At 42.1% G+C, this 18,175-nt stretch overlaps 1 protein-coding gene across 2 annotated transcripts in view; it reads left to right on the top strand.

The window, feature by feature from the left end:
- Window positions 1-18,175, top strand: part of LOC126992519 (hemicentin-2-like) — a 167,508-nt gene that overhangs the window by 93,245 nt on the left and 56,088 nt on the right. For both annotated transcript variants that reach the window (XM_050851313.1, XM_050851302.1), the window contains exons 9-11: window positions 3,156-3,278; window positions 7,154-7,266; window positions 9,536-9,719. In XM_050851313.1, the coding sequence (XP_050707270.1) occupies window positions 3,156-3,278; window positions 7,154-7,266; window positions 9,536-9,719 (420 nt within the window). The remainder of the gene's footprint in view (window positions 1-3,155; window positions 3,279-7,153; window positions 7,267-9,535; window positions 9,720-18,175) is intronic.

Genomic DNA, 18,175 nt, shown 5'->3' with positions numbered 1-18,175 from the left:
CTTGCCTGGTCAAACTCTTTCGTCTCTGCCTTTCAACATCTACCTTTCCCTCCTGCTGGGAGTACGCCTACGTACAGTCTGTACCTAGGAAGGGTGACCGTTCCAATCCCACACACTACGGTCCTAAAATTTTACTTTCCAGTCCTTCTAAAGCTTTTGAAGCTATCATTAACCGGAAAATTCATAAGCATCTATCCACTTCCGACCTTCTATCTGATCGCCAGTATGAGTTCCGCAAAGGGTGTTCTACTGGTGATCTTTCCTTCCTAACTGACTGACTCCTGGTCATCCTCTCTTAGCCGTTTCGGTGAAAATTTCTCTGGTGTGCTAGACATATCGAAAGCTTTCTATAGAGTCTTTCACAAATATTTGCTTTCTAAACTACCCTCCTACGGATTCTAGCCCTCTCTCTGTACCTTTATCTCCAGTTTCCTTTCCGGCCGTTCTATCTCTGCCGTGGTAGACGGTCACTGTTCTTTCCCTAAATATATCAACAGTGGTGTCACGCAGGGCTCTGTCCTATCTCCCACTCTCTTTCTGATATTCATCAATGATCTTTCCAGAATAAACTGTCCTATCCATTCGTACGATGATTACTCTACTTTGCATTATTCAACTTCTTCAACAGAAGACCATCTCAACAGGAATTACAAGACTCCAGACTGGAGGCTGCAGAACGCTTAACCTCAGACCTTTTTATCACTTCCGATTGGGACAGAAGGAACCTGGAGTCCTTCAACGCCTCAAAACTCAGTTTCACCACTTATCAGCTCGACACAATCATCCAAACATCTATCCCCTATTCTTCGACAACACTCAGCTGTCACCTCCTTCGACACTAAACATCCTCGGTCTATCCTTGACTCAAAATCTTAACTGGAAACTTCAAACCTCTTCTTTTACTAAATAAGCTTCCTCGAGGTTGGGCGTTCTGTATTGTCTCCGGAAGTTCTTTTACCCCGCACAATTGTTGTCCATATACAAGGGCCTTGTCCGCCCTCGTATGGAGTATGCATCTCACGTGTGGGAGGGCTCCATACACATAGCTCTCTTGGACAGAGTAGAGCTCTTCGTCTCCTCAACTCCTCTCCTCTTACTGCCAGTCTTCTACCTCTTAATTTCCGCCGCCATGTTGCCTCTCTTTCTATTTTATATCGATTTTTTCACGCTGACTGCTCTTCTGAACTTGCTAACTGCATACCTCGCCCCTCCAGCGGCCCCGTAGCACACGACTTTCTACTCTAGCTCATCCCTATACTGTCCAAAACCCTTATGCAAGAGTTAACCAGTATCTTCTCTTTCATCCCTTACACTGGCAAACTCTGGAACAATCTTCCTTCATCTGTATTTTCTCCTGCCTACCACTTGAACTCTTTCAAGAGGAGAGTATCGGAACACCTCTCCTCCCGAAATTGATATATCTTTTGATCACTCTTTTAAACTCTTTCTAAAGGGGCAGTGATTAACGGGCTTTTTTTCTTCTTCCATTATTTTTTTTCCCTTGAGCTGTTTCTTTTGATGTAATATATATATATATATATATATATATATATATATATATATATATATATATATATATATATATATATATATATATATATATATGGAGAGAGAGAGAGAGAGAGAGAGAGAGAGAGAGAGAGAGAGAGAGAGAGAGAGATCATATATATCATATGATATTCAAATTAGCATTCACACAATATAACACATTCATATTTACATTAGATAAGAAGTTTTTTTTATGGTATTCATGTCATAACATATCCTCATTATAATCACATCACGTTCATATTCATAACAGCCTATCACATCCCAGCATTACGGTAGCTATTCATATTAATTTCTTATTCATATCATATAACCAAATTTTATTCCTATTCTTATTATATATTCATATATTTTACATCTATATTCATATCCATGCTACATGTATGTATTCATATAATCCTATTATGTTATTCATATTCATTTCCACGTTATATATTATATTCATAGCATGTTTAAAAAAATCACGTAATATCCATATTATATTCTTAAATAATTAATCATACCATATACATATTCATATCACATAGTCACATTCATGTTATAGCGCATCATATTCATATATTCACATTAAACGATATTCATATTCTTATATAATACATGTGTAATACAGGTTATTTTATAAGTTATATTATTGGCTGTTTTAATGCCGGCTAAGCCCTCATCTTCCTTTATTTGATATATCCGAAATTAATTTTAAACCTACTGACTGTACTAACTATACTTATCTGACAATACTAAACATATATCGGTGCAGCTGCTCAGCCTGTTCCTCCGGTGAGGGCACGCAGCCACTTGGCGGACACCTCCTTGTCTTGGGGGAAGGAAAACACGCTCACTTTAGGTCCTGTTTTGAAGTTTCCCTCACAGTAATGCACACAGCACTTGTATGGCAGTATTGTCTTAATAAGAGACACAAATAATGTTAATGTTTACAAGTTTTCCATTGTTCTCACCAACAATAATGCAGAAACCTCTCCCGACCGCAGCAGACCCGACATTACTTTGCAGTAGAAACTAACTGTGCCTTGTCACGCCCTACTCCCCCACCTCTCCCCCAATGATGAAGCCTCCCTCAAGATGGCCTTGGTAGTGGTGACTGTGGTTGAGAAGAAAGAGGATGAGTAATAGGATATTTTTTTTTTAAATATGAAGAATTAAATAATGATAAAGAGTAGAAGGAAGATGGTAAAAGAAAGAGTAGCAAAAGGAGGAGAAGAGAGAAAACGAGAGGACGGAATAGAAAGACCAGGAGGAGAATTAGATCGTAATGATTAAATAGAAGTAAATGAAAAAGCAAAAAAAAAAAAAATAGCAAAAAGAAAGAGTAGGAGTAGAAGGAGAATGAAGATGAGGAAGGAAGGAAGAGCAAGGACAGGAGGAGGAGGAGGAGGAGGAGGAGGAGGAGGAGGAAAAAGACACCAGCAATACCATCTCATTCATGAGTGGTGCTCAAGATGCCGGGCTTGAGCAACATAACCTCTTGTTTCTCTTCCACCAGATTGAATTGGCCCTGTACACTTCTTAAGATACGAGAAGCACCTCCAAATTATTGAATTAATCAGGTGCTTTGATTGGTATCGTCATTACTTTCCCTTCCTCCCCGCCAGACGGAGGCAGCGCCGTGCAGTTCGTGGCCCACACCCACCAGGACTACGGGACGCTGCAGTGCTGGGCCCAGAACCACGTGGGGAAGATGACCCAGCCCTGCCTCTTCCACGTGGTGCCCGCAAGTGAGAGAGAGAGAGAGAGAGAGAGAGAGAGAGAGAGAGAGAGAGAGAGAGAGAGAGAGAGAGAGAGAGAGAGAGAGAGTGTAAACGATTGTGCGTACGTTCGTTCGTGTGTGTGTGTGTGTGTGTGTGTGTTTGGGTGGTTGGGTGTGTGTGGGTGTGTGCTTCTCCTCCCTCCACCAGTATTGCTCGGCCGTGTCAGCGCCTGTAGTCTCGTCCTGACAAGGAATGGAGATTGGAAATTTAAGGTCCATTTTTATCCTTTACTTCCCTTAACCCATCAGGAGAATGCCTGTCCTTGGGTCCTTGTCTTTTATCTGCCTCAGAGTGATTTGGGAGGAAACTGGTATTGCTTTCATTTCTTCCCCTAAGTTACACCTATCCGGTTTTATGTATAACCATTATAAATCAGTGTTATAGTTATTTGTTTCTGTCCGTTTTATCCTTCAAGAAGTGTGTGTGTATTATTTTATTCCCCTTACCCTTCAGATAACCCTTCGCCTTTCTTCCTCCTTTATGTCTCTTAAGAAAACAACTGGCCATGCTATGTCCTTCAAACTCTATACATTTCGGAAACAACTTTTTAAAACATGTTTTCTTCTCTATTGTGACACTTCCACCCTCGTGCAAGCTTTAATTTTTATTTTACTTCTGGGAACGTAAGTAAAAAGCGTATATATTTTTCTTCCCTTTCATCTTATAAACATGAACACAGAAAAATCAAAACAAAATGCGTGTGTGTTTCTGCCGTGAAAGCTTTGCTGACATTTCCCACCCGTGTCTTATCGTGGCAGAAAGTGGTTGGAACTAAACAAATTGACAATGTTACGTGTTTACGCTTAAAACAAACACACACACACACACACACACACACACACACACACACACACACACACACACACACACACACACACACACACACACACACACACACACGGCCCGGTAGCTCAGTGGATAGAGCGTCTACCTCATAACCAGAAGGACGGGGCTCGATTCCCCGGCCGGGTGAAGATAAGCTGGGATTATCTTCTTTCACGTGTAGCCCCTGTTCACCTGGCAGAGAGTAGGTACGCGACGTAAGGCAAGGAGTTGTGACCTCGTTGTCACGGTGTGTTGTGTGTGACTGGTCTCAGTCGTACCTAAAGATCGGTACTATGAGCTCTGTGCTCTTCCGTCGGGGAACGGCTGGCTGTCTCGAGAGAGACCCGCAGCAGACCAAGAGGGGAATTACACACACACACACCCACACCCACACACACACACACACACATACACACACCCACACACACACATGTTTGTTTGTTTTTACATCATAGGACACGGCTCAAGGGCAATAAAAAGAGTACAAAAAAAACACTACTCGCCGCCCCTATAAAAGATAAAAGTAAGGAGTAGCCAAAAGATAGGTCAATTTCGGGTGAAGAGGTGTTTTGATACACTCTTCTTGAAAGAGGTCAAGTCATAGGCAGGAGGAAATACAGACGAAGGAAGGCTGTTCCAGAGTTAACCAGTGAAGGGGATGAAAGAATGGATATGCTGGTTAACCCTTGCATAAGGGTTTTGGACAATATAGGGATGAACATGAGTAGAAAGTCGTGTGCAGCGGGGCCGCGGGAGGGGGGGAGGCACGCAGTTAGCAAGTTCAAATGAGAAGTCAGCATGAAAATATCGATAGAAGATAGAAAGAGAGGCAACATGGCGGCGGAATTTAAGAGGTAGAAGACTATCAGTAAGAGGAGGAGAGCTGATGAGACGAAGAGCTTTAGACTCCACTCTGTCTAGGAGAGGTGTGTAAGTGGAGCCTTCCCACACGTGAGATGCATACTCCATACGCGGGCGGACAAGGCCCCTATAAATGGAAAGCATCTGTGCGGAGGAGAATAACTGGCGGAGACGGTACAGAACGCCCAGCCTCGAGGAAGCTGATTTAGTAAGATAAGAGATACTGAGTTTCCAGATGAGATTTTGAGTTAAGGATAGAACGAGGATGTTCAATGTTGAAGAAGGTGATAGTTGAGTGTTGTCGAAGAATAGGGGATAGGTGTTTGGAAGATTGTTTCGAGTGGATAGGTGGAGAAACTGTGTTTTTGAGGCGTTGAAGGACACCAGGTTCTTCTTGCCCCAAGCGGATATTAAAGTAAGGTCTGAGGCTAAGCGTTCTGCTGCCTATAGGCTGGAATCGTTTAGTTCCTGTTGAGTGGGTCTTCTATTAAAAGAAGTTGAGTAATGCAGAGTGGAGTCATCGGCGAAGGAATGGATAGGACAATTCGTTTTGGAAAGATCATTAATGAACAACAGAAAGAGAGTAGGAGATAGGACAGAGCCCAGCGGGACACCACTGTTAATAGGTTTAGCGGAAGAACAGTGACCGTCTACCACAGCAGACATATAACGGTCAGAAAGGAAACTGAAGATAAAGGTACAGAGAGAAGGATAGAAACCGTAGGAGGGTAGTGTGGAAAGCAAACATTTGTGCCAGACCCTATCAAAGGCTTTTGATATGTTCAACGCAATAGCAAAGGTTTTACCGAAACGGCTAAGAGAGGATGATCAAGAGTCAGTTAGGAAGGCAATGAGATCACCAGAAGGACGCCCCTTGCAGAACCCATACTAGCGATCAGATTGAAGGTCATAAGTGGAAAGATGCTTTTGAATCTTCCGTTAGGGATTGATTCAAAAGCTTTAGATAGACAAAAAAAGTAAAGCTATTGGACGGTAGTTTGATGGATTGGAACGGTCACCCTTCTTAGGCACAGGCTGTATGAAGGCATACTTCCAGCAGGAAGGAAAGGTAGATGTTGACAGACAGAGGCGAAAGAGTTTGACCAGGCAAAGTGTCAGCACGGAAGCACAGTTTTTAAGGACAATAGGAGGCACTCCATCAGGTCCATAAGGCTTCTGAAGATTGAGGCCAGATAGGGCATAGAAAACATCATTCTTAAGAATCTTAATAACAGGCATAAAGGAGTCAGAGGGGGGATGAGTAGGAGGAATATGCCAGATATATATATATATATATATATATATATATATATATATATATATATATATATATATATATATATATATATATATATATATATATATATATATATATATATATATATATATATATATATATATATATGAACATCATTTAGCGTTTTCTTTCAACTTTTTTTTGCAACTGAGCTTTTTCCTTTCCTGAAAAAAAAATCATCCCTAACCCCTTCTTCCCTTGCACTTTCCGTCCAATCCCTTCCTAACACTTCCATCCCTTCCATTGTTCCTTCGTGACGCCTCTCTCCTTTCCCACCACCCACTACCTCTTCATGCCCCCTACGTCGTATCTATCATAATCCATCACCCCTTTCAATTCTCTTAAACTCCATCATCCTTTCCCCCCCCCCCCCCCTTTTTTTTTTTACCCGCCATAATTTCAACCTGTCCTTTACTTACATTTTTATCCCTCTCCGTTTTTTGAGTTTCCAGGTTTCCAAGTTTTATCCTGCTTCTCCTCTTCCTCCTCCTCCTCGTCCACAATGCCCCTTGCATCCACTCTCACTTTGCGCCCACAACACCTCCACCCATCCATCACCTTCCTGACCTCACTTACCCCTGTACCTATCTTATGACACCTCCATCACGCCCCTACCCTCCTTCTCCCTCCCCCTCGGCCTCCTGCCCACCCTCTCCACTCACCCATCGCCACGTCGCCAACACTCCTCAATGACCTGCCTCTTTCACCTGTCCCCTAACCACCCCTCCCCGGCCTGCACTGACCTCCCGTCCCCCGCATGTCGCCAACACTCCTCAGTGACCTGGCTCTCACCCCCTCTCCTGTCCATCTCAACACCCCCTCTCCCCCCTCAGCCTACACTGACTTCCCTTCCCCGCAGGTCGCCCCGAGCAGCCTGCGCGATGCCTCGTGGTGAACAAGACCTATAACTCACTGGTGGTGGAATGCACGCCTAGGTTTGACGGCGGCCTGCAGCAGGTCTTCATTGCCAAGGTGTGTGTGTGTGTGTGAATGTGTGTGTGTGTGTGTGTGTGTGTGTGTGTGTGTATTTGTATGCATGTATGTATGTATGTGTGTGTATATATATATATATATATATATATATATATATATATATATATATATATATATATATATATATATATATATATATATATATATATATATATATATATATATATATACACACATTGTCTTCCTCAATACTGTAGTCTCGTCTACCACGTATGTTGTGGTCTAACATGACCTCACCACACTTGACGTGTCTTAACCTTACCTGACACTAATAATTATAATCTGATATTTCTTGACTCGATCCGCCTACCTGACCGTATTCAGCGAAATAATATTCAGTATGATACAAGCGACAAGCCAAGAACATCAGTTTGACATTTTATCTTTGCAATGCTGTTGAAACCTTTCCACAGAAGTGTTATCGACGACATTTTTACACGAAAACAATGTCCTGGAGCACTACAAGAAGCAGAGCGTTGTCGATGTTGTAGCGTTAAGCAACACAAAATAAAGTATAAAAGAGATGGGGAACACAGGCCTGTACTTAGTTCGTTGTCTTTCCAAAGAGTGTCAAACCTCACATTTTGTCCGGAAGGAGAACGCATTCTTCTTCCTCCATTATGGGAACATCATCTACAAATTTCACTGTATTCAAGGTTTTTGTGAAGTGTTACAACTGTTTTTTTTATTGTAATGGAAATACCCATGAACACAGCCGTGACTGACTAAAAAGTCTGCTGTTTCTCACAGTACACGAGGGAACATGCTTGCCACAGTAGTACAGTAGCCCGATGCAGGGGATACTAGTTATTTTTTTATAACACCCTACTGTACAATAGATAATATCATATACAATGGGCAGTCTTAATGTCTCAGTGGACTGCATGTTATGATACACCATACACACGAAGGCAAGCGCCTCCGTGGTGAAAGGGTTAGCATTCCTAGCTACGACTCATCGGGTCCGGGTTCGAATCCCGGCCCGGGAAGGCGGCCTCTAGCTCACCCAGTTGTTCATCCTTCCTTTCAGGCTGGTCGAACCCTGGGAAGGTAAACTGTGGTAACCCGGATGTCACTCCTGTGCTGTGTCCCGGGGTAATGGGTTCTTACCCACCACAGGCTCAAGGGCCGTTACGACGAAGATGAGCACCGAGACCACGCGCAGCTATAGCGTATGTCCCTAACTCTACCTCTACCTTTTCCCTGTAGTTCACTTTCGATTTAGAATTACCTATGTTATATAGTGAATTCATTGGCTCTCTCGTTTTACGATTTACTATAATGGCTTAATCACAGCCTTCGCCAAGACCCCAAAAAGTCATGGAACAAGAAACCCTGACTTAAATTGTCCCGAACCGCGCGATTCCGTGCGTGGCCAAGAATACCTCTCCTTGGCGGCGGCCAGGGGTGAGGGGGAAAGTCTAGGGGAGGGGAAAATCGTGAAGAATGTTTAAAAAATTACATGTCTTCATGGCGACCCTCCGGTATGACAGACGGGACGAGATCTCCATCGCACGCGACACAACAATGCTTCTCTTCCACACTGTTGCGAAAGCGCGTTGGTTGTGTTGACGCTGGAGTGCTGTTTTTGAGGCGGATAAATGGGACAGCGTTGTGATTCATAAGTAATGCAATAGATGCACTTGTAATGTGTCCCGTGTTGTATAAAAAAATATGTCTTCGTGCTTTAGTGATCCGAATGAATCGTCAATTTGAGAGAGATGGCAATTTTACCAAGTCTCAGTTAATAAAATAATGACTACATCTCCTCTCTCTCAGTATATTTCATTTATTTCATTTATTTAATTTTTCATCCACATTATCCTCCCCCTGCCAATATTTGTTTCTAATAAAGTGAATCTTTAATGATACCACTTTCAATAATCTCAAAATTCATAGCCTTGTGCAACATACCTCTTATATATGTGCAACAAATCTATTGTTTATTGATCGTATTCCCTGCTGGTTACCCTCCTTGTTACTCTCGAACTGGTTTTACGATGACCTGTGCACGAAGAGTAACACTTACCTAAATGGATCAGGTAACACGAACACGCTACATCCCTCCCGTCATCCCCCCCACACCTGTCCCTTGCCACCACATGTGTTAGATACCATGTGCATAATATGTAAATATTAAATATTAACTAGACCAACGAATTTCAAATGTCCTTGACCTTCCACCACATCCCTCCCCTCGCCCCCGACCACTTGACACCTCCCACCACCTGCGTCCTTTCCCCGACAGGTGTTCGAGGCGGTGACGGGCCGGGGACAGGTGAATGTGACCTCCGAGTCCCCGACCTTCACCCTGGAGGGCCTCACGCCTGGCCTCGACTACATCATCCAGGTGACGGCGAGGAACAAGCTGGGCAGCTCTGATCCCGTGAAGCTGGAGGCGCTCACCTACAAGATGGCCGAGAACAGGATGAGTGAGTAGCAGGGGGGGCGGGGGGGGGAGAGAGAGAGAGAGAGAGAGAGAGAGAGAGAGAGAGAGAGAAAAAAAATTTACATAGAATTACATAGATAACCAGACCACACAGGCCCTAAGGTTCAAACTAGGTGGTCTGTTCTTAACCTAACTGACAGTTGTTATGCGGCCACCATGACGTTGAAACTGACCTAGTGAACATTGAGATGGAGGAGATAGGGGTCAAGATTATTCTTAAACGATGCAATCGAGTTACATTGCACCACTGATGATGGTAATCTGTTGCAATCTCGAACGACAGCATTAGTGAAGAAGAATTTCGTGCAATCTGAATGAACTTGTCTATATTTGAGTTTAGCGCCATTATTTCTCGTTCGTATCGAATCATCACTCACAAACAGCTTGGTCGGATCCACGTTGGTAAAACCGTTAAGTATTTTAAAGCACTCGATCAGGTTTCCTCTTAGGCGGCGTTTTTCAATAGAAAACAGGTTTAGATGTGACAGCCTTTCCTCCTAGAGTTTGTTTCGTAATGAAGGAATCATCTTGATTGCTCTACGCTGAACACCTTCTAATTTAGCAATTTCTTTCGCATGGTGGGGAGACCAAAACTGCACGGCATACTCCAAATGAGGTCTGACGAAACTATTATACAAAGGTAGTATAACTTCTTTATTCTTGAATGAAAAATTTATATTAATCAAACCCCTCATCCTGTTTGCTCTTTTAACGGACTCGTTGCACTGCTAGGAAAGCTTGAGGTTAGACGCGACTGTGACGCCAAGATCTTTGACCGAGTGAACGCTTTTAATTTTAACGCCGAGAGAGAGAGAGAGAGAGAGAGAGAGAGAGAGAGAGAGAGAGAGAGAGAGAGAGAGAGAGAGAGAGAGAGAGAGAGAGAAAGAGAGGTTTTCGAGGTTAGTGAACACAACATTCAGTAAGGTAATATATACACTATAGAGAGCAAGGTACTTAACAATGGCACGATGCCAAGAGGTTGATTAAAAATAAAAATAAGGAGCAGTGCAAGGAGAAAGTAATGAGCAAATTACCACCAAAGGAAAAAAAAGTAAAGGAGGGAAAGAAAAAAAAAAACGATAAGACGGAATAAATATGAAGTTAAAAATATTTGAGGAATAACTTTTGCAGGTAAAATGAAAAAAAAATAAAGGTATGTGAAAACAAAGATTACTGAAAAAAAGAGCTACAGGAAAACTTGTTAAAATCTGTGGCGGCGGGAAACATATCGAGAAATACGAATGACGGGAATGCAAAAAGAGTAAGTAAAAAAAAATCCTTGACGCGTTAAAGAAATACAACTTAAAACTAACGAAGAAAATATAACCGCATAGGTCTCAAAAAAAAAGAGATAATGGAAAGTAAGATAAACATCACTTCAAAGAGAAAGTAGGCAGAGAGTTAGACTGAAGTGCTGAGAATCCCAGGAATTGCTGGGAGGGGGGAGGCAGGAGGGGGGTCGGAGTGAGTGATATTGTCGAGGCGGGGCGGACGGAACCTTCAAGTGGAATCAGTAACTCCGGTGAGGATTACTGACAGGGCTATTACATATTGCTGGGAGCTGAGGAGAGGGGAGGGGAGAGAAGGAAAAGGAAGGGAAAGGAAGGCAAGGGGTAGATTAGACAAGGATGAGAAGGAAAGGCAAACTGGCTCAAATATTTTCGCTTTCAATCCGTCACTCACAGAGAATGCTTGAATTTGCATTGAGAGAGAGAGAGAGAGAGAGAGAGAGAGAGAGAGAGAGAGAGAGAGAGAGAGAGAGAGAGAGAGAGAGAGAGAGAGAGAGAGAGAGAGAGAGAGAGAGATTGATTTGATTTGAAATGTTTATTGACATATTTACAGCCAAAAGGATGGGGCAGATACCTACTCCCACCCTACAATTTCAGTCCTCTCAGGGCGCACACAATACGAAATTTATAATGGTATTGTATTAATATTAATATAATAATAATAATAATAATAATAATAATAATAATAATAATAATAATAATAAGGATAATATAATGACATGAGTGAGGAGGTAGCCTCGGATGGTCAGAGGATCAGTGACGGGTCGGGGAAGGGTCAAGAAATACCTCACACTCCTCCCCCACCCCTCGCTAATCTCCTATATGGGCTGGTCCACCCAGGAGTTTCCAAATGACCGTGTGACTGGACATGGTTACAATTTTCTTTTATCCTATTTATATACCTGAACGCGCCTACACATTTTCTGGCTCTACATTTTTATCTACAGGGCTCGATCTGATATCAACGGTCCATCTATAACACCTTTCTTACATTCTTGGGGCAAATTCTCTATACCATTTTAAGATTTCTTCAATCTTCTTGTTATTAATAAGTGAAATCACTTGTTCCGTTAAATCATTATACTGCCTTATTTCTTCTCCTTCCCCTGATGTGATCAACTTCAGTACATTTTTAGCATTAATTTCTTGTATTCTGTCCTTTACATTCTGGATATTCATCTCGAGTCTCATTATGTCTATCATAGCAGTTCTTGGACATCTCAGTATTGCTCTCATTGCCTCAATCTGCATAACTTCTATTTTCGCCAGTCTCCCCCGCCCAACACAGATACCACTTGAGCACCCTAATCAATAACAGACCTGACGGAGCTAATATAAACCAAATGTAGGACACGTGCACCAGCTCCCTGCCCAGACCAGGCGAGAAATTTCAGAGGCTGAAGCCGAGCTTTGCACATAGCCATGACGTGTCTCATCTCTGCTTCCTTGCCTTGCTGATGTATCCTATGTGCGTGCCATGGTATTTATATTCGCTTACTCTTTCTATATTTTCCCCATTGAGTGTTAAGTTATTTTGTGCAGTTTGTCTGCTCTGATATTTTTGTTTTCTTTGTTAACCGCTAACCCCAAAGATTTACATGACTTATTAAGCTGCTCCAGGGCTAACTGCAGGGCAGGGAGAGACTTGCTATGCAACAAAATATCATTAGCATAGATGATTGGCTGCACAGAGGAAGGGTACTTGGTTGTTGCTATCTTGTTCATGAGAACATTAAAAAGGGTGGGGCTAAGAACTCCACCTTGCGGTGTGCCTAACTCTAACGATTTAGGTTCTGACACATAACCTTGGTACCACACTCTCGCTTTCCTGTCACTAAGATAGTCTGATATCCAGGATAGCATACGTCCAGAGATTCCTAGGTTTGCCAGTTCATACATTATAACATCTCCTCTTGCCCTATCGAATGCTCCTCGTTGGTCTATGAATGCACGACACTTTCCGTTTTCATATGACATACATTTAATGATGCATTCACTTGTACCCTTTCCTTTCCTAAAACCATAGATGTGTTCGGAGAGATTGTCACCTAATTGTTATAGGAGTCTGTTAAGGATTACTCTCTCCATCATTTTGCACATACATGACGCCACGGAGATGGGTCTTTGCCCTCCGTTCCCTTTCGGGATTGGGATAATCATTGCCTCTCCACTTTTTCGGTAAAGTACCCTTCTCAAAACTTAGATTAAAAAGATCTAGCAACGGACTTCTAGGTAATGACGCTAGACGATTCAAAATGTCATAAGTAATCCCGTCGGCACCTGGGGCTGTTGATTTACCCGACTTTACAGCGTTCAGAAGTTCAGATTTAGTTATGTGTACACGTTTCTGTGCATGAATTACATGAGTTCTTGTTTCTTGAAGTTTAGCAACTTCTCTCCTAGTTTCGGCAGGAAGCGAGGATGAGTTAGCAGCTTCCGCCCATTTATGTATTAAGTCATCAGCAGTTGCCTGTGGATCTGCTGCCGCAATATAATTATACCTTTTTCCTCGAACTCTATTAACTCCTCCAAATTTCAGTAAGATTGTTACTTTTTGAAATAGCTTGAGCAGTGTCTTGCCAGTACAGCAGCCTAACCAGACTGCATGTATTAGCCACTTCTAACATGACCTCTTTAGCCTCGTCACTCCTTCCACTCTCTTCACAGTGCTTTTGGGATAACTTCAACATTTTGTTCCACACAGTAATCCTCTTATTTTTTCCATACCACGTTTTTTTTGCTCCCATGAATTGTTATTGTTGTATTAAGTGTTACATCATCAGCCAGTACTCCATCTATTCTGTTAACCAAGTCATCGTAGAATGTATCGATACACTCAGACTGATAGTCGTCATGCCACACGTTGATTCCATTTATAAACTGCTGCGTTTTTTCCTTAGTGATGTGAAGTCTTTTCCTTTTGGTGGCTCTCTGAATTTTCGCAAATGGGAGCTCGACATGAAGAGCAAAGTGGTCACTTAACAATTTCTGAGTAACATAGCAGGTTCCAGTTAAGCCAGAATATTGGAGAAAGCAAGCGTAATCTAATCTACCGCCCCTTACGTGTGTTGGTTCTTTATCCCCTAAAAGCAAGCAGTCATCATTATCTGCTAAAAACTGTAAGAAATTTGGTCCGTTTTTATAAAAATTTACAGTATTGCTCTGGCTTGGGTGCCGAGCGTTCAGGTCCCCAACAACTAAAGTGGGGCCAGTAAACATACAGTCTGGTAGATTTTCGATATCGAAGCAATTTGGGCTGACAAATATTTTGACAGTATAGATCAGGGGTTCCCAAACCAGGGGTCGGGACCCCAAGTGGGGTCGGAATGCTCATTATGTGGGGTCATAAAGAGGTCATGGGGTCGGTGGGGTCGCTGAGGTACCCCCAAGGCCTGGGAGTACAAAATATCCAAGTAGGGATTACGAGACCATGTCAAATTCATTGCTGTATAGTACTTTCATTGAGAAAAAATAACAAGTCAAATAATAGATTATAATTGCTTCAAGCATCCTTACACGAGCCATAACTGACCGTTGAATCCCCCCTCTCCCTCACTTCCCTACAACCCTCCCCCGAGTCAACTGATATTACATCACAACCGCAACTTCTGATCTTCGGAAGATTTCTAAAGGAGAGCTCTGTCATTGAGGAACTGCTTGCTTGCATTTCACTCGAAACTACAACAAAATGTGAGAATATATTTAATGCTATAGATAAGTTCTTCACTGAAAACAACCTGGACTGGAGTAAAGTAATTGAATGTAGCATGGATGGTGCCCCATCAATGATAGATAAGAATATTGGAGTGTATGGAATTCTATCAAGAAAACATCCTCACATTAAAACAAACCACTGTATTATCCATCGTCAGAGTTTGGCTCCAAAAGACATGTCTCCGAACTTCGCTGGTGGTCATTTCTACTGTCAATTATGTGAAGGTCACGGACCTGAATTCTCGCATGTTCAAACAGTTGTGCATCACTGAAAATTCTAATCACCACACTCTGCTAATGCACACTGCTGTCAGGTGGCTGGCACGAGGAAAAACTTTGGAAAAGGTTTTCCTTCTTCGCCGTGAACTGGCCACATCCTTGCAAGATCAGGGGCACTAGAATTATTGTTATTTTCGTGATCCACACTTTCTTGCTCGCCTTGCACTTCTGACTGACGTTTTTTGAGCACACTAATAAGCTCAACACTGAACTTCAAGGAACAGAGAAATGGGTTTTTGACCTTCAGGGTTCAATAAAGGCTTTTGTCAACAAACTGCAGATACTACAAGAAGCTGAAGCTGATAGTTACTCTCATTTCCATCACTACTTGGAATTTACAGCTACAAAGGATATTGACTTTGATGAAGCACTGGATCTCGCAGAAGAGAAACAGGATTTACTTAATCATTTGCAGAATCTGAGAAGGAATATGAATGCTAGATTCCCAAATTTGCTAACCGAGTCTTGATTTTGGGCAATTTCCATTCAAAACTGATGCAAAACAGTGTTGTTCTATTGCACTTGAAATGGCAGAGTAGCATATTATGTAGTGTTAAAATAGTATCACCAGTTTGTAATTGCCAAATTTGAAAATTTCATTTTGATTCCCTTTCTTTTGCAAGTAAAACCTAAATATGTTTTATGTGTTAATTTATCCTTTACATAAATACCATCATATGACCAAAAATTCACAATAGTGCTGTAAATGTAGAAGTAAACATAAACACTTGGGATATATATATATATATATATATATATATATATATATATATATATATATATATATATATATATATATATATATATATATATATATATTTTTTTTTTTTACAACAAAGGAGGCAGCTCAAGGGCACACAAAAAAAGAAAACAATAAAAAAAGCCCGCTACTCGCTGCTCCTAAAAAAGAAACAAAAGAGGTGGCCGAAAGCAAGATCAAATACGGGAGGAGAGATGTCCTGATACCCTCCTCTTGAAAGAGTTCAAGTCGTAGGCAGGAGGAAATACAGATGAAGGAAGATTGTTCCAGAGTTTACCAGCGTGAGGGATGAAAGAATGAAGATGCTGGTTAACTCTTGCATAAGGGTTTGGACAGTATAAGGATGAGCATGAGTAGAAGTCGAGTGCAGCGGGGCCGGGAGGGGACGCATGCAGTTAGCAAGTTCAGAAGAGCAGTCAGCGTGGAAATATCGATAGAAGATAGAAAGAGAGGCAACATTGCGGCGGAATTTAAGAGGTAGAAGACTATCAGTATGAGGAGGAGAGCTGATGAGACAAAGAGCCTTAGCCTCCACTCTGTCCAGAAGAGCTGTGTGAGTGGAGCCCCCTCACACATGAGATGCATACTCCATACGAGGACGGACAAGGCCCTTTTATATGGACAGCATCTGTGCAGGGAGAACTATATATATATATATATATATATATATATATATATATATATATATATATATATATATATATATATATATATATATATATATATACACACACACACACACTAGGGGTCGCACTGAACAGTTTAAAGTGCTGGATGGGGTCGTGGTAGGAAAAGCTTGGGAACCCCTGGTATAGATGAAACCTTCCTCCAGCTTCAACCTTATCCCAACATGCTCAATACCTTCATATCTGTGTGGCTGCCCTAATAACTCTGAGGGGATAGTATTTTTTTTATGAATATAGAAATACCCCTGGTATTCGTATTTTCATTACCAGCTAACTTGAAACACTGATAGTTGCGTAATATGAAATAGTCCTCCTCACGTTTCCTGGCTTCCTGCAAAGCTATAACATATATGTGATGTTCTAGTGCATAGTAGTGTATATATGTTCTTCTGTACTGAATACTATTAACGTTCCAGGATACTAATTTCAGTCGTGTTGCATCACTATCCATTACACTGTTTTGCTTTGTTGTTATGTCCTATACCCAGAGCCTCTATGAAGGCATTACACGCTCTGTCTTTTGTTATTTTCTCCTCATTGCAAGCATCCTCAATCAGTTCCTCCACAACCCTTCTCAACTTGTCACAATTTTCTAGAAGGACACAAGCTGTTAGTGCCTCCTCTTCTACATGCATTTCCGAAACCTTACTCACTGCTCCTTCACTTTTTGGAGGGGAAGAAAGCAACGAGAAGCAATTGTACAAGTAAGGGGAGGGAGGAGCAGGAGAAGCAGGTGAATCAACAGTACGTGGAAGAGAAGAAGGAGATGTAGGAGAGAAGATAAGCAAAGAAATTGTAGTAGGAATTGGAAGAGAAGGAAGAGTAACTAGAAGAAAGTGTAGTAGGAATAGGTTGAGGAAAAGCAATAAGGGAAGAAGAAAGAGGAGGAAAAGAAGAAGGAGGAGGAGATAACAGAGGCCGAGGAGACGCGATGGGAGGCTGATTAAGCTACCCGCAACTTATCTCCTTTGCGTCATTCTTGTCCGGCAGCGACGATTTGGAGACGCGATTTTGTATCTTCTCGCCGCCTGTCATCTGTGGTCGCCAGCGGGCTGTGTGTGTGTGTGTGTGTGTGTGTGTGCCTAAGTGTGCTATTTTGCATCCTTGTTTCCTCTCTCACTGTATCCTCTATTCTTATTGCCTCCTTTTTTGGTCATACTCTCTCTCTCTCTCTCTCTCTCTCTCTCTCTCTCTCTCGTGAAATTACCCAACTCCTGTAGTATCTGCACAGGACGAACAAGAGATTCATATTTAATTTTCCTTATTAGTTTTGTTAATATTCATCATATTTTCCCTTTCTCTATCCTTTACTTCCTGCAATACTTCCTCCTCCTCCTCTTCCTTCTCTTCTTCCTAATCCTCGTTCTTGCATACGTTTACTCGTTTTCTCCTCTTTAACGCCATTTTCTTCTAACCCACGCCGTCTTTTTTGTCCTCTCGGTCGTACTCCTTCTCTTGCTCCGCCTTTTCGTCCCACTCCTCTTGCTCCTCCTCTTCCTCTTGCTCTTCTTTGTCCTCTTGCCCGAACCAGTGACACTTACGACCCGTCGCAATGGCAGGATTCTCTTTTCTTGCTTCGCTTAATGGTGGAAAGTAAGTGAACTCCCTCAACTTTCCCGCTGTAATGAGCAGAGTATGGGAGTCACTGTTGGTGTTAAGAGAAAAGTTCTACGATTAGTCTTTGGTAACGTTAATTATGAGCTACTGTGCT

This window comes from Eriocheir sinensis, chromosome 7 (genome assembly GCF_024679095.1).
Source record: "Eriocheir sinensis breed Jianghai 21 chromosome 7, ASM2467909v1, whole genome shotgun sequence".
In the NCBI taxonomy this organism is placed as follows: Eukaryota; Metazoa; Arthropoda; class Malacostraca; order Decapoda; family Varunidae; genus Eriocheir; species Eriocheir sinensis.
This window is presented reverse-complemented; position numbering and strand designations above follow the sequence as displayed.